At 42.6% G+C, this 23,885-nt stretch overlaps 1 protein-coding gene across 1 annotated transcript in view; it reads right to left on the reverse strand.

The window, feature by feature from the left end:
- LOC147683962 (guanine nucleotide exchange factor DBS-like) overlaps positions 1-23,885 on the reverse strand; it is a 1,615,891-nt gene that overhangs the window by 1,217,193 nt on the left and 374,813 nt on the right. The window contains exon 3 of the mRNA XM_086942584.1: positions 5,711-5,825. Coding sequence (XP_086798710.1) covers positions 5,711-5,825 — 115 coding nt within the window. The remainder of the gene's footprint in view (positions 1-5,710; positions 5,826-23,885) is intronic.

Raw genomic sequence — 23,885 nt, forward strand, 5'->3', positions numbered from 1 at the left:
CAAGTGCCTTGGCACAGACTGGAATAATACACAATGGATTTTTAGCATGGTTGCTGAAGCTAAATCTCATGGGTACAGGTCTCCCTCATGTCACTGGAGCTTCCTAGAGGTGGGCGAGCCAGTAGAAGCACGAGCCAGGCTCGAGCCAGAGGCCTGGCTGTGGCTGGCCACGAGCTCGGATGCTGCCTATGGAAGGAGAATCAGCTTTAATCAAAAAGAAAATCACCTTATTTGAACCCTGCAAAACTAGATAAAAACTGAGATAAAAGAAAAACAGATGACTGCCGCAGGCATGCACGTGTGGGCAGGGACATGCATTTCTATGAGGATGTGGTTGAAAAGAGGCGCAGAAGCATAATTCCAACACTAAAAGTCATGAAAAATGAAAATATAAGCATTTACAAACCTGGCACATATAGCTAAGGGTTTACCACCAACAAAAACCTCAACATATTTTTGAGATGACTCATGTCCTGTCTACTGCTGGTCCATTATGTTTTTTTAACTGAAATGTATGCACTTATTCAGCGATTCCCATCTGATTCACCCAGTAGTGTTTGGCTTGTGGTCATAAGGTTCTTCAATGGTCACCATATACAGGACAGCTAGGACTGCAGCTTGAATAATACCTTCCCATCTGGAAGCAGGACACTCTATAGAGAGGTGTTGTTCTATGACTGATACTTTGAAGAGGTACCCAAGTTTCGGCAGGAAAAAAAACTAAGTGATCCTAGGCAAGATCTCGGCGGCAAGACGTTGAAAACAAGCATTGGCAGCGTCATTAAGTCTCAGTGTAACGTGCTAACACATGCAGTGCATAAATGCTGTTTCCAGGCATTGGTACTTTAAAGCCAGACCTATATTCAGTGCTTAATTTGAAGAAATAAAAATAAGTGCCAGTGCTTTTGTCAGAAGACCACTTCAGCTCGCACCATATATTGCCCCAGCCATGCTGCCAATAATCGAAACAACACAACTACTAACCATCAGACTTCTACAAGTGTGACAATTTGGACTTACTATTTATCCCAGGCCCCCAAAGCTATAAGATTAACTTGGGAGACAGATAATAGTCAATTTAAAAGTATATTGAATTAATAATTGACTGGTGTTGTGACCATCTCTAAAGTGGCCTGACAGCGCCACCTTGTGGCAGGCTGTTAAAAGCGTCTGTGTTGAAAATCAAGTAAGTATATTTTCTGCTGATTTCGATTTGCAAAGCGAGCGTTTGGGGTTCACTGATACTTGCACACATGCATAAATAATTTACGGGTTCACAATGGTATTCTTGCCGCTTTACTTGCAACAAAATGCATACTTAAATGGAAATTTTGATAAATATTTTTCCTTTAGCACTAAAGTGAATTTACTTTCAATTTCACAGCCAAATTTACAAAAATAGACTAGTAGCACAATATGATTTGGAGTCCATATTGATTTAAGAAAACAATCCTATCCAACCCAATCCAAAAGACTTTATTCAGATAACACTGTATCCATAAAAGTAGAGCACATACAAGATTAAAATCACAATAAACAATTAAATAGCATAACCAGAATTCATAGTAAATGGAGCAAGTAACAATAGAGGAACACAATAAAAACAATTACAGAGGCATGATAAAAAGTTCATAATATTAGAACCAGAATGCAAATAGACCTCATGGGTTACACATTGATTTGCGAGCCCTTGTGGCTATGCGTAAGAAAGTACCAACACGCATAATAAATTCCTCATTTTCCAATTTAAGTATACTGCTGACTGCATCCACCAATAAAATAGGTGCATTTTTTAATGGAATTAACAGCTATTGTGAATATTTAGTATAATACTTTCAGAAAAATAAAAAGTGTAGGAGTGTTTGTCCACTCAGGCCATCACATGGACATGGTAGGGAATCAAGTTTAGCATTGTACTCAAGGGGAAAGCAGAGCAAATATTTTACAGTCCCAGCCCGTAAATGAAAAATAAGACCTCTCTCCCAATGTGACATCGGTAATATGATATAGCTGGGCAAGGAAAGCTCAGTTCGCTCAATGGGTACAAAATTAGCAATGGTTTGTTTCTTTAATTTCCTCTCAGATCTTTCCACGCTGTAAAGCGCACACAGTGCTGACCTGAGGACTTCATTATCTACAGTCTCTATTTAAGAAACTGTTTGTATATTCACCAGTCTTATGCTAGACAAAGACGAGAATGTATTTTCTATGTCTATGGCTTTTTTTTTTTTAAATGGTGACTGGGCACATTGACTGTGTACGTGGCCGTGACGAAGACCCTTGGTGGTTGAAACATGTTGCTGAATAAACTTGGTGGAATGTAACTGAATGTTGAGTGCAGGCTTTCTTTGTGCTGGAAACTGACACAGAGTGCGCTTTGGATATTGACAACAGGATCTGCACCCGTCATCCTGCACCAGTCCCATTTGGTGTACGTGGCTGGCTTTGAGGAACTTAGTTGAATATATGTGTATATGATGGTTTGAGCAAGGCAAAGGATGCCGAAACGCGGTACAGCAGAATAAAACACGCAAAAAGAAAACTTGAAGTCCAACCCCTGTATCGGTGTCTAATTTCTACAACGGAATTGGAACTGGTGTTTTTATATATATATATATATATATATATATATATATATATATATATGATCATGATTAAGAAAATTATATGTTTTATGTCATATATATATATATATATATATATATATATATATATATATATATATATATGAAGAAATCCGCACTGTGCGGTTTTCTTCATTAAGAAGAAGAAATTGGATACGGAATATTTGCAAAGGACTGGCCTGTCCTTTCAACCTGCACCCGCTGTGGAATAGTGCCCTCTCCCTGAGACCAAGTGGTGGAAAAGATATATATATATATATATATATATATATATATATATATATATATATATATATATATATATATCATTATACACGGCTTCTAGTGATCCCTTATTTTCGCACTCACGGGCGGGTGCGTGGTCCATGTAGGAACAGCATGGTATAATCTCACAGCTTCAAAAGAATTCCAGCACTCGCGAAGGGTACGGGACAAAACTTTATTGCCCCTGCAGGATGCTCAAATGCGTTTCGGCACTGACTGCCTTTATCAATGTCGGCCAGCATTGCATTATGCTCACTTTTATCTTGTAATCACAACATCAAAGCGGCAGTGTTAATTAACATAGTTGATGGACAATGGGTCTTGCATTGCTTGAAATTAATCATATTTTGGGCGCCATCCTTAAACATCTATCACCCTGCGTACACAGTGCTTTCAACTATCATTAGCCTAGACGGAGATGTCAACATATCATTAATTTCATGTTATGTCTGTATACATTCAATTATGCAATTCACATATTTCTCGTTGGCATCAACTTTGTTACAAAATTCTATTTGAAAGGTCATATAGCCCTCAATGGGCTCACTAGGTTGCCAATACCGCCATGTATGGGCCTAATCTCACTTTGGCGCCATCTTGGAATCAATGACATAAAACATATAATTTTCTTAATCATGATCATGCAAAGGGATGTCAACCTGTTATTAATTTACATGTTGTATCTACATATATTCTGTTACACGATAAATACCTCTTTCGTTGGCATCTACTTTCCCATAAATTATATTTAAAAAAGTCATATCACCTACAATATGCTTGTAATGATTCCGCCCTATATGGACCTTAACTCTCTACTCCCGGCTCCTACATTCAAGTGTGTAGAAAACCCCATTGTATTCTATCACATGCAACTACAGGTTTACAGGTGAATTGCTAGTTCTTCACTTTTGTTAAGACCACTCGGTGCTTTGATTTGCATGTCTAGTATATAACTAGACTCTAGTCGTCGAAGCCTCAACTCCCGGTTGCCACCCCTTACTTCCAGAAGGACATGGTCCAAACAAAAGAATTTCAATAGGTTCCTGTTACTTTTATGATAAAGCTCAAAATGTCGAGCTACCGGGTAAGAGCTAGCTCGATTCACAATCACTCTTAGATGTTCTAGTATCCTCCCTTTCGTGGGATGGATAGTACTCCCTACGTAGCGGAGTTGGCAGAGACAGACTAGGCTATAAACTGTGTATGGTGTGGTGCAGTTCATTAGTTTATTTATTTTCTTCGGTTCTGTAACACCAGGAATTTCCTATGTGATGGTCTTACTGCTATTGGCACATGCCTTGCATTTGAGAATGGGATAAAACCCCTTCATTGTTGATAGGGGAGTTTCCATTATTGGACGTGACAGATGATTCTTCACTCAGGTGTCTCTCAAAGATCTAATTTTTCTGAATATTATTGCTGGATACCTTGATATCTCTTTGCCAATAACCGGGTCTGATCTTAAAATTGCCCAATGAGTTTGCAAAATCTTTCTTACCACATTGGCTTTATTGGAAAAGTCAGTGATCATCCTAACTGGATTGGTTGTATCATCCTGTCTCCTTTCCTTCTTGCCCTGGAGTAGACCGCTACGTTTCTTATTGTCTACTCTCTGCTTGGCTCCTTGTAAAGTGCCCTCGCTGTAATCTCTCACTCTGAATCATTCTATGCAGTCCAGTGCTGCTTGGTTGTAATCTGTCTCTCTTTGGGTGTTTCCCTCGATCCGTAACAGTTTCCCATACAGTATGCTTTCCACAAATTTCGGTGGATGACAGCTTTTCGCATGGAGAACTGCCTTACCTGCAGTTGGCTTTCTATATAATGTGGTACATAACCTGTTGTCACTAACAAAAACCTGTAGGGCCAAATAATTCACACTAGTAGGGCTAATCTCATAGGTAAATCTGAGGCTGATTCTGTTGTTGTTGAGGGCTGCTATGTATTCACATGCTGACTCCTCTGTCCCTCTCCAAATGATAAAAAGATTGTCTATGTATCTCTGCCAACTGATGACATTTCCCATCCAGACATCATAAAAGTCCAACCAGGCCACCCGCTTCTCCCACTAACTAAGTCACAATAAGCAGAAGAGAAAAACCACAATGTGGTCACTGTCTTTGGATCAGGAATGTGTTGTGAACCGCAAATTGTGGACAATATAGGCCCTGCACAGAATTTATGAACAATATTATATGCACATTGAAATGTATTTTTCTAAAGAACTAAATACTGCGGCCTACTGACAGTTTTGGGAAGTCAGGCACAAAATCATCACACAATTAGCCCAGTATCCCATAATTTACTTAAGTGGGTAAACCAGAATTAGAAGTCAGGTGTCCTGGTTGCACAGTGGACAATTAAACTACTTGCCCTCACCTCCTCCATTGATATTTACCTTGAATGAGAGATCACTATAGGGATAGACTAGCAAAGTACATGCATTTCTTTCTTGGGAAAAAATCCATGTTGTTCGGCTACTTCTGGCTTATTATTGTATGGCCGTACCTAGATAAAGTACCTCTAAATTCTATATGAATGTACATGGGACCAGGTTCCATCGCTACACACCTTGGATGATGCAAGGCTAGACAAGAACGGAAGCCTGTTTCTGTCTGCCTCTCTCTACCTTTCCCGCTCTTTCTGTCTTTCTTAGCCACTCCCTTTTTTTCTCCGCTGTAATACAGCCAATCATATACTAATCATCTTTTGAGACACTTACACTACCTCCATGATCAAGATAGCACCCAGCACATCTTCAGCCAGAAAGCTAGAATGGAGGATACCACCACAATTCTAAGCATTGACTCGCGGCTATGGCTCACCTGGGAATGCTGGTCAAGTAGGTGACGACATTCAGGAAATCTTCATCCGGGATTTCACTAAAACCGGGATATTCGGGGAACGTAATGATTGGGGCCCCATCCTGCCCTCTTCCTCCTGTAGAGCAGTAAACAAATATTTAATTGAAATTAATTGAAACCATTATAAACTTGACAAGCTGTGCTGCAAAAAATAATATTATAAAATAAGTCAATTATGTTAAGATGCTTATGTAACTCTCTGTACACAATTGCTGGAAAATCAAACATAGAAAAGAATGGCTACAGTCAGTCCTGCTGCCAGATACAAAGGGGCTTATTTACAAGGCCCTTGCACCCCCGGTGCGTCGCTTTTTTTGACGCACCAGCGGCACAGTGTGCTGGCCCATATTTGCAAGGCCAGGCAAAGCCACCCTGCGTGCTTTTTTTATGGCCTATTAAATACAGCAGCTTTTCGAACATCACTTTGCGTGAAAGGGGCGTGCCGTGCCATTGGTGCTGCTGTGGGAGTTCCCATGCAACACCCACAGATTCTGCCGCATTGCCAGATTTACAACATTTTGCAAACCTGGGAATGCGTCAGAATCCTACGCTTCACCAGGGGAGGTGTAAGGACGCGCAACGAGGAGAAATAATTGTGTTTCTCCTCGTATTTTCCTCTTTCAGCAGCACACATAGAAAGAGGAAAACTCCAACAATGATTGTCTTTGTGCAGGAAGGTTTCCCTTCCTGCAGAAAAACAATAATCCCCGTAACGTACGCACGCGTACACCATGGTGCAAGGTGGCCTGCCAATTTTGCCCCAGGCAGCGGAAATCAAAGGGATGTGTCATATTGTTGTAAATATGACGCATCCCTGTGCTTTTTTTAACACCTTGCGTGCTGCCGTCGGCCGTCGGCTGGCGGCAGCACTACCTCTCTAGTGCTGCCGTCGGCCGACGGAGCCCCGCCCACTCTTCAGAACGCCCGCACCACGGCAGAAAAATCGCCGCGGTTAAGGTGTTAAATGATGCAGCTCAGTGCAGCAAAATGGCTTGCGGCGCCCGCTGCGTCATTTTGTTGCAAATGAGGCCCAAAAAATATAGTTAAATCCAGCGCCTCACATGAGAATATGGCCAACACTGAAAATGATTAAGGTCAAACGTTCTTATGACGTTCATCAATCATTTGACATTAAAATGGTCTTAAATTACAGTGTGAGCTACAAACCATAATAAACACAATATAGGGTCTGCATAGGAAAATGGAAGCTGACCGAAAGGGAGCTCAACTACAGAATTATAATGTGCCATTGGACCAACTAATCAGTGGCAATGGGTTGAAAGGTGAAATATTTGACAGCATTGAGTCTGATCCTTTAGCACAGCATCTATAAATTTCACCAAACTTCGCACTAGTTGAAGATTCTTTCTCTTGTAAGTCAAGCAGACTCTTCAAGCAATCACCCAATCAATTCTACTGTTCTTGTCCAAAATATGCTCTAGCAGTAACAATACTTCAAACATGCTTTTCAATGTCCGAGAACCACCATTGACCAGGAAGGCTTTTAAAATGTGACTGTTCCCCCAAACCCCAGAATCTATACTGAAGTGCTACCTGGCTTGCTGCAAATCCCCCGCTTGACCACCTATGGCCATTGATCCTAGCTCAACCCTCCGAATATACCAACAAAGCATCACTAATGTTTGTACGGTTAAGTACATCTTCCCAATCTAATACAGCTGTCGGTGACTCTAGCATGCAAAGGTGCAAAACCACATTTACCACACCATGACCAGAGCATATCTCTGGGCCCAAGACAACACACCAAGCTCTTCCCATAGCGAACAACTAGGCAACTTTCCAGACAAACAGAAACAAATAACTTCTGTTCTGTCACTTCATGGCTTTGACACTTGCAAGCTTAGCCAGAGCACCAAGCCCAACACGATACGACCAGAGCGAATCTATGCACTGCTGTATGACAGGGCACACTTGTCCTCCAGGAAACACTAGGGGTCTGGTTTAGAGTTTGGCGGACGGGTGACTCCATCACAAATGTGATGTATATCCCGTCCTCCGTATTAGGATTCCCATAGGCTCTAATGGGATAGTAATATGGCGAACTGGATATCCGTCACGTTTGTGATAGAGTAACCCCCTCCGCCAAACTCTAAATCAGTCCCTAATTCTCATGCATGTCTTTTAAACACACAAGTTGCAGTGTGGTTCCTGACATGGCAGCAATGCCACAGGGACACAGAAGCTGAATCTGTGACCTATACAAATGCCATTGTCAGTGGCACTTTCAACCAAAATTCATCATCACAAACAAAAATTAAATTATTATTAATGATTGCATCATGTATAATATTATATATATACAAGCACGGCCCGTGACGGGCGTGCCACCGGGCAGTGACATGGGGTGGGGGATTGTAAAATGCGGGAAACAGACAATTTAAGGTAAGTACCGAAAAAATGAATAAAACGAATTTTGTTGTGCGTGCTGCATCTCATTTGGCGATGCAGCACGCACAACAAAATTCGTTTTATTATTTTTTTCGGTCCTTACCTTAAATCGTCCGCTTCCCGCATTTTACAACCCCCCACCTTGCCCCTCCCCCGCCCCACGTCACCGCCCGGTGGCACGCCCGTCACGGGCCGTGCCTGTATATATATATATATATATATATATATATATATATATATATATATATGCAATCCAAATTGCAAAATCCAATTTGGCAAATTTGGAGAGTACCATTGTGTGAGCAAGCACTCATGGAGTGCGAAACGCGTCACGTAGGGCTTATGGCGTGAATAAACCCTACCTTTTGGACAGAGTTGCAGTGTAAGTGTGGATCATTTTGTACCTGAGTGCACGCTTGGAACGCCGCTTTGGATTGCATATTGATTACCGGATGCCTCACCGGCAGCGTGCCACCCCCATAAGACGAGGGATACTCCACAGAGGCGACCTTTGTATATATATATATATATACTTGCTCGCAAACAGCCAAAAAAGCACTGGCAATGCCATGAGGCAATGCTGTATGGTCCTGTAAAGCATTACAGGTAGAATGAATTGAGAATGCATATGTATTTACGTTAAAGCAAAGAACTGTAGAATAATATTGGTGTAAGCTAAAAGGTCAGATGACAGTTGCACTATCAACACAGACCTAAAACTCCTTATAGGTAAATGACTGCCCTCCTCCCATCTGTGCTGCTGCCAGAGGAAAACACCATAAAGTATCTAGTTATCTAAGACACTTTAATTGTATTACAATGTCAAGTATGTGTCCCTGAAAGTTCAACCTCAGGCAGCTGGATAAATAAACACAATTATTACAGATGTATAGAGGGCAAGCACTTTTTTGAGGAAGCACACTGTGCTGTCTTTGCCCCTTAAGAAAGACGTGGAGGCAGGAGTTTCAGAGGCACGTCTTTATACAGTCGCCTCTTCCTTCATTCTGCCCTTTCCTGCCCATTTCCTGTTCTTCCCCCGCCCCTTCCCATCCTGCCTGCCCTGTCTCAACATAGGGCCAGGCAAGCACGATACGACACCTCCCCCCTTTGTACAAAACAGACTTACTGTCTCTTAGAGTTCTTCAATGAGACGGACTGGTCGTTTGATGTGTCTTCGTGGACGGCTGGGCTGTTCCGGTCCTAGTGTCTGGTGATCTCCAGCATCTTCATGGCTAGCCGAGCTGAAGTGATCTCAATCACTGTTCTCACTCTAACTCGGGGAGTCAGCACTGAAGTCATGAGTTTGGGCTTCTTTACACCCGGTGGGTGTGCATCTTTTGAAGTGCGATATATTCCGAGTTAATCATTTATGATCTGCCTCTGCCGTGACCATGGTCCCTTTCCGACTGGAAACTCACAAGGGGTGAGCAAGGTATCGACTGTCGCCTTTCGTTGTGCGATCCCGTCTGACCATCACCCAGTCACCTTCTTGAATGTCCGCATGTTTTACATGTCTCCGTTTGTCAGCGTAGGTTTTTATCTTTAACTTCTTGTCGTGATCTAGTTTGACCAACGTGGCATGGTCAGTGGTCACTGTTCGTGATTGAGAGATGTTGTTCAGAGCAGGTAACCGGGTGCGAGGAACTCGTCCTAGCATTAGGGAGGCCGGGCATTGATTTGTGGTACTGTGGGGTGTGGTGCGATATGCCCGCAGTACTTCATTTAAAACTTGTTGTATGTCACAATGAGCGAGTTCAGCCTGTTGGATTGCCTTCTTGATTGTCCCCATAAACCGCTCTACCATGACATTGGCTTGGGACCATAGCGGTGTTATCTTCCTATGCTTGAAATTTAGATGCTTCTCAAATTCAGCAAACTCGTGGCTATTGAATGGTGGCCCATTGTCTGATTTTACTGCTATGGGGATGCCCCAGGCTGCAAAGGTCTCATCAAGAATGGGGATTACCGCCGTTGCTTTGGTGGAGGACACTTGGTGCGCGATGGGGAACCGCGAATACTCGTCCATGATGACAACAATGTACTTGCCCGATTTTAGAGGGCCGAAGAAGTCAATGGCTACTTGTTGCCATACTTCGTCCGGTAGTTCTGACATCTGCAATGGGGCTGGCGGTTCATCACGACTCACTAACTGGCACCTTAAGTGTGTTTTCCACCATCTGATCAAGTAATGGGAACCAGACACGTTCCCTAAGCGCTTTCTCTTTGGCGACTATGTCTCTGTGGCCTTCATGAGCCAGGTTGATGATTCCTTGTCATAATTTCTGTGGGATTACTATCCTCCCTCCTCTCAGCAGTACACCATGGGTACTGATTGATAGCTCCTCCTGAATGTGTTTGAATGCCACAAGTTCTTGAACATTATTACTGTTGTTTCGAGAGGCTTCCTGTAGGTGTCTCCATGAGTTGGTACGTATGCGATCCATGACATCTTGAAAAATGGGGTCTTGCAAGGATGCCTCGCAGATAGCCTCCAGTGGAACAGTCGGAGGCACGCGTTATCAATAACGAAATGGATATATACTCCTTCGCCAGGGAGCTCTTTTCCTTGGTATGTGGACGGGGGTGTCGGGACATGTAGCCTACTGGCTTCTCTGATTTTCCAGGTTTGTGGATGATGGTATAAACATAGCCTTGGAGGCGCAGTGCTCTCCTGCTTTCTCCCTGTCATGCAACGCAACGCAGCCTCATAGGAGACTGCCCTGCGTGACAGTGGTTAGAATCTGGGCCCATGATCTAAGCGAGAGGTAGGCATCCAGAGTCATTGAGAAAGGAACAGAAACAATACTGTCTCCACAGCAGTTTGTGCAGGGTTACTGCCCTGATGTTGGATTGGAGAGGAGAGTGTACCCCACTATTGTTATAGATCTTTATGATATTGTATTATTGTGCCTCATTAACAATGTGAAGTATGAATTTATACACAATTTAATTTGTACAGACTGAGCTAATATGATTCAGTTTGAAACAAATTCTATATGTGCACAAGTGTGTTTTTCTAATGTATGTTAACAAGGCCACATTTCTGTGTAAAACACCATCATGTCCAAGATGGAAGTTATCTCTATCACTCATTGTGTGCTTCCCCTCTACGTACTTAAACAAAAACAAGGGAACCCAGGACGCAATAGGCTAAGGACCATGGGTAGGAACTATTATTACAGAAACAAGGGTCCTTAAGCAAGAAAAATTATGACAAAGATGAATATAGACCAGATGGAACTATATTTTTGGGGCAATGTCCAGCCGGACAGTTTATTACCCTAATACAAAATAATCACAACAAAATAGAACACTGTGTGTGATAGAGGTGGGACACCGGCCGATGTCCGACTAACACACTGGAAGAACATGAACAAAGAGAAAATAGTAGGCAATAACAGGTCATCTGATTATTTTGAATCATAAAACAGACAATCTTTTCTATACACATATGCATGAGAAATGTAAATCAACTATGCATTTAGTGCATTCATGTCGACGACGTTTCGAACCACAGTAATAATCGGTTCATCCTCAGGACAGAGGGTAATTGCCTTAAAAGTTCAAATATACAGTATATACAGTAGTATCACTTTTATAGATATAAATATGCCATACTGTAGAAAATTTATGAAAATAAAAAGGAGACACAAAAAGAATGAGACATGTCATTAATACACTAATCCATTGATGCAGCTGCGTATAACATGCATGACAGATTGAATCATACCATGCCAGAGTGACGACGGCAGCAAAGTGTCTTCCATGCTACATGCACGCAGTGTGCAGAACTTGCGGAGTAAAGTTAGAGGCTCTGCGTCCCACTAGTGAATCAGATGACTATAAATGGTCCAGGGGAAGATAGAAGGTGGTGCATAACTGTGTAAATAGTGGAGCGTCGGCGGAGTGCAGCATGTTTTTGTCTTCACAGACCTGACCTGGGTATTGAAGGCATTGTCCTCGGTAAGCAGATGTTTAAATAGCGACGCACTTAGGGGTTTGGCAGTATTATTACCCTGACTGTCTTCCTTTCCTTTTAGACCCTTGTTACCCCCTGGACATTCTTCCTTGGTACGGTAGGATACCGTTTGTTTCGGCACTAGACCTGGTTACTAGGAGATCGGCATGTCTGAGTCTCTTAATTTATCTTTCTACAGATCATTGCCGCATACAATTTTCTGGGTAACATCCGCCCATTTGCCACCCTAGTTTCACACAACCGGTAAGCTGCGCATTATTGTCACCTGTGACCACTGCACTTTTCCCTCCCCCCCCCCCACCCCCCCCCCCCCCCCTAGCACTGTTACATATTTCCACGGCGCTGCACTCCGCCGACGCTCCACTATTTACACAGTTATGCACCACCTTCTATCTTCCCCTGGACCATTTATAGTCATCTGATTCACTAGTGGGACGCAGAGCCTCTAACTTTACTCCGCAAGTTCTGCACACTGCGTGCATGTAGCATGGAAGACACTTCGCTGCCGTCGTCACTCTGGCATGGTATGATTCAATCTGTCATGCATGTTATACGCAGCTGCATCAATGGATTAGTGTATTAATGACATGTCTCATTCTTTTTGTGTCTCCTTTTTATTTTCATAAATTTTCTACGGTATGGCATATTTATATCTATAAAAGTGATACTACTGTATATACTGTATATTTGAACTTTTAAGGCAATTACCCTCTGTCCTGAGGATGAACCGATTATTACTGTGGTTCGAAACGTCGTCGACATGAATGCACTAAATGCATAGTTGATTTACATTTCTCATGCATATGTGTATAGAAAAGATTGTCTGTTTTATGATTCAAAATAATCAGATGACCTGTTATTGCCTACTATTTTCTCTTTGTTCATGTTCTTCCAGTGTGTTAGTCGGACATCGGCTGGTGTCCCACCTCTATCACACACAGTGTTCTATTTTGTTGTGATTATTTTGTATTAGGGTAATAAACTGTCCGGCTGGACATTGCCCCAAAAATATAGTTCCATCTGGTCTATATTCATCTTTGTCATAATTTTTCCCCTCTACGTACATCCTCTTGCCACAAGCTCTGAAGTGCAGAGTCAATCTGAAATGTATTGAGTTATTTCCAATGATATTGGTGTTCTGCTCCAGATGAACCATCTCCAGTTCAGTGTAATGTGCAACATGTTACGAAGTCTTCCTCGATCTACACATTCACATAACACGCTATTGTCAACAGTGGTGGCTGGTGACATTTCAAAGTGGTGAGGCGTAAAGTGCAGGATGAGTGCTCCGTTGCAAGCGAGTCGGATCATCATAAGGGGTGTTGGGGGAGGGGTAGAAGGGGGGGAATTCTTCCCGTGGGATACTTTTGAAAAAAGAGTGGGAAAATGGTGCATTTTCAAGCAAATTTGAGAAAACAAGAAGGTTATAAAAGCAATTGTAAAAGTGTAGTTATGACATCAATAAAGTGGTTTCATATGATAACACCTCACTGTATAATTTCTGGAAGAAAGGAGGAGGAGTTGAAGTAATGCTAATTAAAGTTAAGTAATTCAGGATTTACCAGAGTTTGGAAACATGCCCATAGCTCTTCATGGGACCAAGTAAAGAGAGGCTTCATGAGAGCAAAAACAAGGCTGGGGCCAGGTAGCAGAGACAACTTCGCAAAAAGGAAAACTGTGTCTAGAATGCCCCTTTATGGTCGTAGCATCAAATGATGTGTAGGGGGTGTTACACTGTTATATTAAATTAAGCACATGACCGAGTCATCAGGCAACCTTTGCTGTGTAGCACAGCTGGGATTGTTCCCGTTTGGGATTGTTCCCACTCTGTGGAAGAACACTCTTGTCCCAGTGCACACTGCAGATTGTTGGCAAACACTGCATGGTGCTGCAGGGCAAAGTGTAATTCATGTATTGATAGAGATTCTGTTCCAGAGCCAAGCTAGTCTCACATTGTCTGGCTTGTGGCTGGAGGGGAGAGCTGACGGAAGTCAAGTCTGTGATGTGTGCAATGCAGACAGACTACATCAACCCCTTTACTGAGTCCAACTCTGCCTTTATCTAGTTTTGATTAAACTTCCGGCTACTCTCATTCTATATTCTATTTTCCTTGAAATACTTCCCTTTCGCTGATTTATACAAAACATCCTTTCCAAGGCCCCCATACTCATGCAACTCTCCTGCACTTCTTGTTTTATGTCTCGTCCTGTACTCTTGTGATAACAAACCCATTAGACGCTAACTCACATTCTTGTCCCAGTCATCTAGTTCGACTATAGATTACCTATTGGTGAAGAAACATGTTAGAAGTTGGATATCCCAGCCTGAGGCCAAATTCTATGCATTTAGCTATTATGCTGCGATTTCTTGCCACTTTTCTTGGAGTCTGGGTAACATAATTCATGGGAATCACATCCCAAAACATATGATGACAAGGAAAAATGGTTTAGTGCTGAAATGGGGGAAGGTTCTGGTGTTTGTTTCCTTTCGAGTGCAATGGGAAGACCTAAGATCCCCCTCTCGGGGATCTTAGGTCTTCCCATCTGAATCTTCTTGTTATCCCATCCTTTAAACGCAAGAAATTTGGGGGACTACGATTTTTGGTCCTAGCCTCCCAATTCTGGAATTCTCTCCCTCTGTACATCAGTTTACTGACCTCTAACACACAGTTCAGGAAACTTTTAAAGACCTGGCTGTTTCGCCAGGAATATGATTAAGCCACTCAAGCAGTAGTATCCCTCGGACCCCAGCGCCATGAAACCATTTGGTGTACGTGCGCTTTATAAGCTCCTTCAACATAATATTGATACGGCCAAATGTATTTCTAGCTTTGTTGCAAATATGTACAAGGAAATATTTTTCTGCCTAGATTTCTCTTTGTCGACTACTGGGATTATCACAACATTCAACCAAATCTTAGCTGAAATTAACAATGGCCTATATCGACCTTGTGTCCCTAAGCCACCGCTAGCAGTTTGCTGGTTTGATGATGTTTGTTCTAAGGCACTCAAGAATCTCCATTGCACCCTAAAAGTAAAAACCCTGGAATGTAGCATCGGTAAAAGCATTGTGGCACACCTATGAAAACGCAAGAACCAAAAAGGCTCAGAGCCCTGAAAGAAGATGCCTAGGATAAACTCTCTGAAGCAGCAGTCTTAAAGAATAGCAGTGATTTTTAGACTATTGTTAATGCCCCTTTCCTCAGTGGTGACCCAGAGATTACCACTGACACAGTTTACAGAGGAGGCCTGGGTGACACATTTTGGAGAAGTGTTAGGTCAGCCAGGTAATGCTATCTCAGAATCATCAGTACCACAGATGATCAAATCCGTATTTGTATTTGTAAAGCACAAACTACTCACCCTTACGGGTCTCAAGGTGCTGGGGGCCGTTGTGGAAATTAAGTGAGCTATTGCCCAGAGTCACGGTGTGCCGCCAAAGCCGGGGAGCTAACTGTGAACCCTGTGCTCCGAAGTCAGCTGCCCTGGCCGCTGCACCACACCTCTCTGATGTACATCTATAAATCCATATAATAATAATAATAATAATAATAATAATAATCTACACTTTCGACTGGAGGAGGTGACATTTGCTCTGAATCTATTTAGCCCCTCTAGAGCACCAGGCCCTGACAGGGTACCAATTGAATGAATGAAAATGAATGAATGAATGAAAATGGATTTTTAGAGCGCGAATTGCTGCCCTGAGGCGTCCAAGCGCTAGAGGAACCAGATGGAAGTATGAATGAGGTTAGCAGACTGGGAGGAGGGGGGAGGAGCTGAATTGTTAAGGAGATTTGACTTCTTTTTAACTAAGCAAAAGCTATGGGCCCCACTTATGACTAATGTTTTTAATGCTATAGCTCAACTAGGCCCTCCCTCCTCTTGGGAAAAAACAATTATCATCCCAATTTTTTAAAAAGGGAATAAATCACTAGCAATAAATTACAGACCAATATCATTATTAGACAGCACTGCAAAATTAATGGGCCGCCTGCTTCTAAACAGGCTAGAATGTTGGGCCCAAGAAAAAAATATTCTATCACGCTCCCAGTATGGATTTAGAAAGGGAAAAGAGACGATTGTTCAGTGCCTCAATTTAAATCTACTTATTGCCAAATATACTGTGGTTAAGGGAGGTCAATTATATATGGCCTTTATGGACCTGTCCGCGGCTTTTGATCTGGTAGTCCACGCTTAATTATGGTCGATAATGGAAGACTTGGGCACTGAGAAACCGATCATTGATTTTATTCGAGGAATGTACGCCAGAGCTACGGCCTGTGTTAGGTATGGTAGAGCAGGTGAAACTACTAGTCTCTTTGGGATAGCTTGCGGGATCAGGCAAGGGTGCGTACTCGCCCCTTTCCTATTCTCCCTCTACACCAACAGTGTGAAAGCTGCCCTGGCAACATCCTCAAATGAAGTTCCACTAATTAACTTCACCCCAGTGCCAGCACTTCTCTATGCAGATGATGCAGACTTATTGGCTCAGACCAGCAATGTACTTTATTATTATTATTATTATTATTGCATTTCTTATATAGCGCCAGAATCGACCCCCGAAGGGGTATCTCCGCGCTTGCCTTGGGAACCCGTCCTGGTTTTTCCCTGTGAGATAGCCCCTACAGGGCATCCCCAAGGTGAAAGCCAGGCATCCCGCCGCGGGGGGCCGTTGTGGAGATTAAGCAAGCTTAATGCCCAGAGTTGCATAGTGTGAACCCATGATTAGGTCAGGCACCGAAGCGAGAATTATCGAGTCCGTGGACATTTGAGCTCAACACCCTGCCGCGTCGGGAATCGAACCCTGGTCCCGGGTCTGACCTCTGCTTCAGGGTCTGCCTGCTCTAACCAGTGAGCCACACTTCTTTAGCATCTGATAGAGATGTACACTAGGTTTATGAACAACTTAGAGTAAATGAAGCAAAACCATTTGTTCCAGTTGCAGGAGAGAGACCAAAGAAAATCCCAAGAAGGAACATTGAAGGAAGAATTTGGAAGTGCTGGATTACTTTTATTACCTAGCGGTTCTTTTTGACTGTAAAAACACTTCGTAATCCATGGTCGGTAACAGGAGGTTAATGATGGAAAGAAGCACAGGGGCACTATCCAGATTTACTAAAAGGTTGGGAACAAAGTCAGTTGATGTCATTAAAAAGATCTATGGAGCAATAATTACATCTGTTACAACGTATGGGGCTGCTATTTGGAGAACCACCAGTATTCAAGTTTTACAACAAATTGAGGACTGCTTTTGGGAGCGTCTGTTAGGCCTCCCCAAAGCCAGTTCTTCTTAAATCTGTCATTTGGAACTGGATGTTCCCTTTATATCGGACTTATCCGTATTGCTCCACTCCTTCTGTGGCACCCGGTATGTTGAAGGTAAGATCTACAGCTTACACAAGACATATTAAGATACTCCTTAAACCTTGATGGTGTAGCTAAGGTTAAATGGCTACAATGCATAAAGAATAGTTTATACTCCATTGGTCATGCTAACTTATTTGACAATCCCCCTGCATGTAGAGCTATCTCAAGAACCAAGCCGAAAGGCCTCTTGCTGGCAAAGGAGAGGAGATCAAGAAGTGAGCTTAACCTTACAACGTCTAGGGCTAATTTATATGTCTTAGCGCCAAGGTTGAGCACTCAGGGTTACACGTACCTGAACTTTGTGACAAACCTTAAACATAGATACCTATTAGTCTGGTTTCGCTCGAATTTATATCCTCCTAATACATTCTCCTTGGAGGCACTTACAGTTTGTCCTTGCAACTCTTGCTCTTCCCAATGCGATTTAAATTTTTTATTCTTTTGTAAATTGTATAGCGATGAAAGAAAAAGATACATATTGCCAATCTTACGAAGTATGAATTTTAGACAATGTCGTCCAGCCTTATATTTTTTTTAATGTCTATCAGATCCTTTTAATTGCTTCTTTCTAGCTTCCTGTATTCAGTGTGCTCTAAACAGGAGTAAACAGACTTTGTTATGATGAGTTAACTTGTGCAGGCTTTGAACTATTTTATTCGTTTTTAACCATCTGTGTATTTTATTACATTTTGTAAACAACATCTTTTATATTCGAATTAAAATCTATGTAATTTTATGTCAGGTATTTTTAATTGTGTACTTATGTAGTATACTTTTTATGCCATTGTCTTCCTCATTGGCAAAATAAAGTGATGATGACAAATTACACTTAATCTCCTCATGCGTAATACATTAATGTGTCCTTGTATAATGAAAGTGGTGCTCATGTAAAGTGCTCCAATACCTTCGGATCAAGTTTGAGCTATATAAAACTGCAAAAAAAATCTAAATTATAAACTTTTATTAAAATAAAGTGTTGTTCTGCAAAGGCTCAGTGATGATGTTAGGGCACCACAAAATTACCTTTTTTTGGAGCTTCTTATATGCTTCTTATATGCTGGCACTTGCTCTATTGGAAACGATGCGCCTGCACTGTCTTCTCCTTGATGAGATTTAGTTTAAAAGTTGTGCATCACATAATGCTACTCAGTTCTTACTTGTAAGTGGAGTAATTTTTAGTTCAAGCCTGTAGGCAGCGCACATGAGTTGTCGCTATGGCGATGATCTGTTGTATCTAAAAAAAAAACTTCTCTAAAAAGGGTTTTTTTGTCCCGCCCATTACTTACCATTTGTTGGTTCCATTATCATTCTTGTTTGCTGCCTTCTGATTCGGCAGCCGTGCAATGCCTTCACTTCCTTGTTGCCATTTGGAGCATGATTCAAGTACAGATTAATATAACTTAATTAGTCTCCATCCCTTCCTCGCACTGCGATTTTTTTCAATTTTATATAGCACAGACTCGACCTGACTTGAAGGTACGGGGCGCTTTACATCAGCACCAGTTACATTACACAAGTTCAGATTCTTTTTTTTATTTTTAGGGCATTGGAGATGAAGTGATTTGCCTAGAATCACACTATGTTGAGGCGGTGCCGAGACTCAAACCTGGTTCCTCAGTGCTGAAGTCCGCATCCCATCTACTTACATTGCCTATAGCGCCATATTCTTCTTATTGGCATCGGTGTTTGCTATCCAGAGAAGCACGTCTGGGGCCAGATGAAGACCTTTGAATTTATTTATTTCAGATTTGTAATGGGCATGGCTGCCTCAGCAATGAGGCGTCTCAGCGCAACTAGAGACCAAAGACAAGAGCCTGAGAGTGCAATCTAGGATTTAAACTGCAGGAGTAGGGAAAAGCCAAGTCTTTAAGGCCTTTCGAAACGTCAGATGATACCTTGTGCCCAGTGAATAGGCAGGTCCTGCAGCATTTCTGGTGCAAAAGTATTTTAATGGTTCCGCTCTGCGTAGCCATTTAACGTGAAAGTACAAATCGGCGTTTCTTCCATTTTTTACATCCCACGTACGCCATCAGGAACTCCAAAACAGATTTGAGATTAGAAAAAAAGCCCAGACCAAATCAAACACACTACATGATAACTGTATACCATACATGTCACTACGCCTGTGTATTGATCAGGGTGGCATACATGTAGATGATGTTGTGACATACAATTGGTGCCAATCTTGCATACTTAGTTGGACAAATGATGGCTAACATGGCATTTCTAAATAAGGACCTTGTGACCTTGACACAGAACCATTTATTGTGTTTTTTTGTGGAATGTTTCTGCGTCATTTTGCACAAGCTTGGTGTTCTCCTTTTTTTGTTTGAGCTGCATCAATATGGCACATGCTAAAATAGTATTTTTCTGCTGTGTTGAGAAGCATAATTTCCTTTTCCAGAATTGCAGCTGGGTGCATGTTGTCTTGCACTTATTACCCTTGGCCATGGTGAAAGCAACATTTGCCAGGCAGCTGTTTGGCATTGAAAAGATTGAAGTATTGCCTCATAAATTATTATTACTTTTTTTTGTTATGCCTCTGCAATTATTTACGCGCCGCAGGGAACGTTCATTTAAGTGCACGATGAAAATCGGATACTCGAGAAATCAAACACTGCAAAATAATTAAAGTACAAAGGTAGCAAATTACCTCCCCCAGGAGTTGGGAAAGTTCCAGTTTTCCTGGTTTTGTGAAGCAGGGCCTGCTTTCTGTAATATAAATCTGTTTACAAAGTCTTTAACGGGACCCAATTGAGACCAAGTGGAATGGACTAACTGCTGTTCGCATAACGTTAAGTCAGAAAGCTCCCTGATGCACCCCTAAAAATATTGGCACCTTGGACGTGGGCCCAGGTTGCCCATGCCCAAGTCCAGCCCTGGGTGGAATGGTTATAATTACAACTGCTGTCGGAAATTGTGAATCATGGATGTCTTATTGTTATTGTTGTTAACTGCAAAAACTGATAACAACCCTAATAAAGACATTCTTTTTTAAAAAGCAGTGCATTATTTGGCAAGAACTGTAATTGTTTAAGCAATGTAAATTTTGGATAACAAAATTTGTATTTAAGAATGCATATATTTGCCCCCCCCAAATAAAATCTGATAACATAAGGCTCTTGCAAAGTCCTTTAGGTGGGGAATTAAATAAATGAAACCCCCAGGTTGAAATGGTTCTTACCCTCTAACATTCATAATGTGGAGCATTCCATGAAACCACCCTTAGTAACTTGGGCTTGTATTTCTAGACTTTAATATCCCTCCTTCCCTTTTTTGTGATAGCCCTTGGCAGACCTTAATGTTGCATATTCGCAGGTAAGCTGCTACAACGTGGTTGTTGCCAATCTGTAGTTTAATAGCCCATGAACCCAATTTTGGGAGAGCCTTTCTTTCTCACCATGATCTGTGTATGCTCAACACAGGACATGCAACAAGCAATTCAGCCCTGAATGGTGGCTAATTTTGATTCTGGTCAACATTTCATAGATAGGGGGAAGAGAACTGTGAGCCTGTGGGTCTCAGCAGTGCGACTGAATAAGAAAAAGGGATGCTAGTCATACATGTTTTAAAGGTTCTGGTACAAAATTATGTAAAATTATGTCATGTGTTACTTCGGAGCCACAGTAGGCATTTTGTCTTGCACCATCACCATAAATGGCGATAAGTAGGTGCTAGATTGCTTTAATTTACCTAAAAAAATGCATTGCTGTGGGAAAGGGAGCACCCAAATTGCACAATATAATTTTACCCAGAGCTTTTAAAATTATTGCACTGCCCTATCTAAATCAGTCCAAAGGGAAACACTCCACCCCGGCACTATGTGTAATCTCTGCAGACGCATGGGGTGGTCCACATGAAATATTCAGCAATGTGATCTGGCTGTAACCCCCATAGTCTGGTGATCAGTGGGGTGTAACCATCTAAAGCCTTGAATGCGTGTCAGCCAGAATAGTGAGTTGTTTTTATCCAACTTAGTAAATACTGATACCGTACAGTGAAGTGAGGTATTTACTGAATATGGCAAATACCTTCTATGTTAGTTTTAAGGAACAAGTGGGGAACTCCCAATGAAATTGGTGTTTAATGCACAGAATGTGATATGTATTGAAGTCTTCACACACGTGTTCTCCTGTTAAATTTCGACAGGTTTGACCTGCTCCATTCATCAGGCGAAAAATGCATGGGTTTGTTGTTTACTGCAAAACTTGGAATTCCGATTGCTGCACAAATTCATTTTTGTACTGGGATTGTAATTTTTCACCCTCACTGATTATTTTGTCTTCCAGGACAGCTGTACTATGCTGTTCTTTTTTTAAATGATTTTTGTGATTTTATATACATACAACAAAGACAAAAAGTTGTTATGTGGGCTACCCGCCCGTGAAGTTACAAGGTATAGAGTTAATGGTATACATCTTGGCAGGTTTCCCTTTTGCTGGTTATAAGTTGCTGGTAGGATACTAATGAAATAAATGGCTGCCTTCACAGTTTAGCCTCCGGAGAGCGCTGTCTCTGCACATTACGCGCTTTGGAAGCACCAACTGGAAAGTAACCAAACACTGGCAAAGCCAATAGGTCTTGCCTATGGACAAATTATTAGCTTTGTAAGTCTGGTGGGTGTGTTGAATGGGAAGGTGGGTACATTGGTGAATAGCAGGATGGTAAAAAAAAAAAAATATGAAGCGACCAGGAGGTTTAGACAGACGATGACGAGGGAAAATAAATAAATAAATAATTCTCCCTCGTCATCGTCTGTCGAATTCTCCTCCCACCGGGCCTCACCGCTCTTACCTGCACGGGCCGCGGCTGCTTCTTAGAAAACTTAAGGCCACTGGACATACGCGGATTAAGTTGAAAGAAGGTTATCAGTGTAGTACGCAAAGTACAACTGCAGAATGCCTGCACCATGTGTGGCCTTTCATGTATCCTTCTTGCAGGACGTGTGCCCTGTCATGTACCCTGCACCATGTGTGCCCTGTCGTCTGATCCCTGCAAACCTTGGCAGTGAAGAGATTGGAGGGGTAGCTGTGATAATCAGCCCTTACTGTACCACGGCGTGATAGTTAGCCAGTAGTGGCCATCAACATTAACATCTGGTGGGGTGCGATGCCCAAAAAAAAACAGGGTCCGGTTGCCGTCTCTCTCTTTTTCTGGCACTCTCCGGCGGAAAGGGAGGGACTTCCTACCTTGTCCCACGCAAATCCAACTAATACTGGAGCTGCAGCGCAGCTCCAGGATTGGTTGGTGCAGGCTAACCCAGCTTTCATTTTGAGGTTGGGGGCATGCAGCTGCAATCACTGGGCTGTTTCTCAGCCATGGGATTGCAGGCTCTGAAGTGCGCAGGTCAGATTCGTCGGCTGTAGACATCCGGACAATCTTCCATGCACACTGGCAGGGTGGTTGACATAATAGTGCAATTGCTCTAATCAGCCACGGCCTCGCTCTGTAGCAGTGCGAGCCTACCACACATGATTAAATTGTATTTTTTTTCCATTTTATGAATGTGTGTGCCTGCTGCGCTGGCAGCAGGTGGGGCGACACCCCACCGTCCTAATAGAGGAGCCACCGCTGTTGTTAGTCCCCCATCAATCCCCTGTCCTCCTACCATCTTCCTCACACGTCCTGCCATCACAATGCAACCCCCCTCAGCCCCAACAACAAAAAACACTTTTTCTTTCCACCCAGGTTGCAGGTCTGAGCACCGTAGTTCAACGCTCAGACAGGGAATGGGAGGCTTTGCATGTTCTCCACCCAGGCAGTGCAATACAGCTGGGTGGAGAACATGCTATGTGCGCATGACTGTTTTGCTGGCCCTAAGATGGCCGGCCAAGCCATCATGCAAACTTAAGAGAGTGCTCACTACTCCTCCCCCTGCTCTGGACAGCCCAGCCCCGCCCTGCACCCAGAACTGAGCCAGTGTGGAAAAAGAAAATGATAACAACATTGCGTTATTATCTTTTTATTTTTCCTGTTTGGACTGCTCACAGAGCAGTGGGCGGTGCTCCTCCGCCTTAGTGGAAGAGCCGCCGCTGGTTGGTGGCCGCATCACCGCACTAAAATACATTAGTCACGCATTCAGTACTGAAAAGATTAGACACCTTATAACTGCTTTTCCTTCCCATGAGTATTTGTGTAAATCTTCAAGACCAGGAGCAGCTCCTACTGGGGAAAATAGGCGGGGGGGGGGGGGGGGGAGCTTCTAAGGAGACAAACAGAAAAAGAACAAAAGAATAAAACAAAATTTTAATGCTGCCCTGCTGCCCTCCTGTATTGCGTTGCGTTCTTGTTCTCCTCTTCACTGCAGGCTGGAACAGGCTCCCAGCTTGCCCTGCAGCCAGTCTCATGCAAGAGCAGCTTCAGGATTGGCCTGAGCGCC

The sequence above is a fragment of the Lissotriton vulgaris genome, chromosome 11 (genome assembly GCF_964263255.1).
Source record: "Lissotriton vulgaris chromosome 11, aLisVul1.2, whole genome shotgun sequence".
In the NCBI taxonomy this organism is placed as follows: Eukaryota; Metazoa; Chordata; class Amphibia; order Caudata; family Salamandridae; genus Lissotriton; species Lissotriton vulgaris.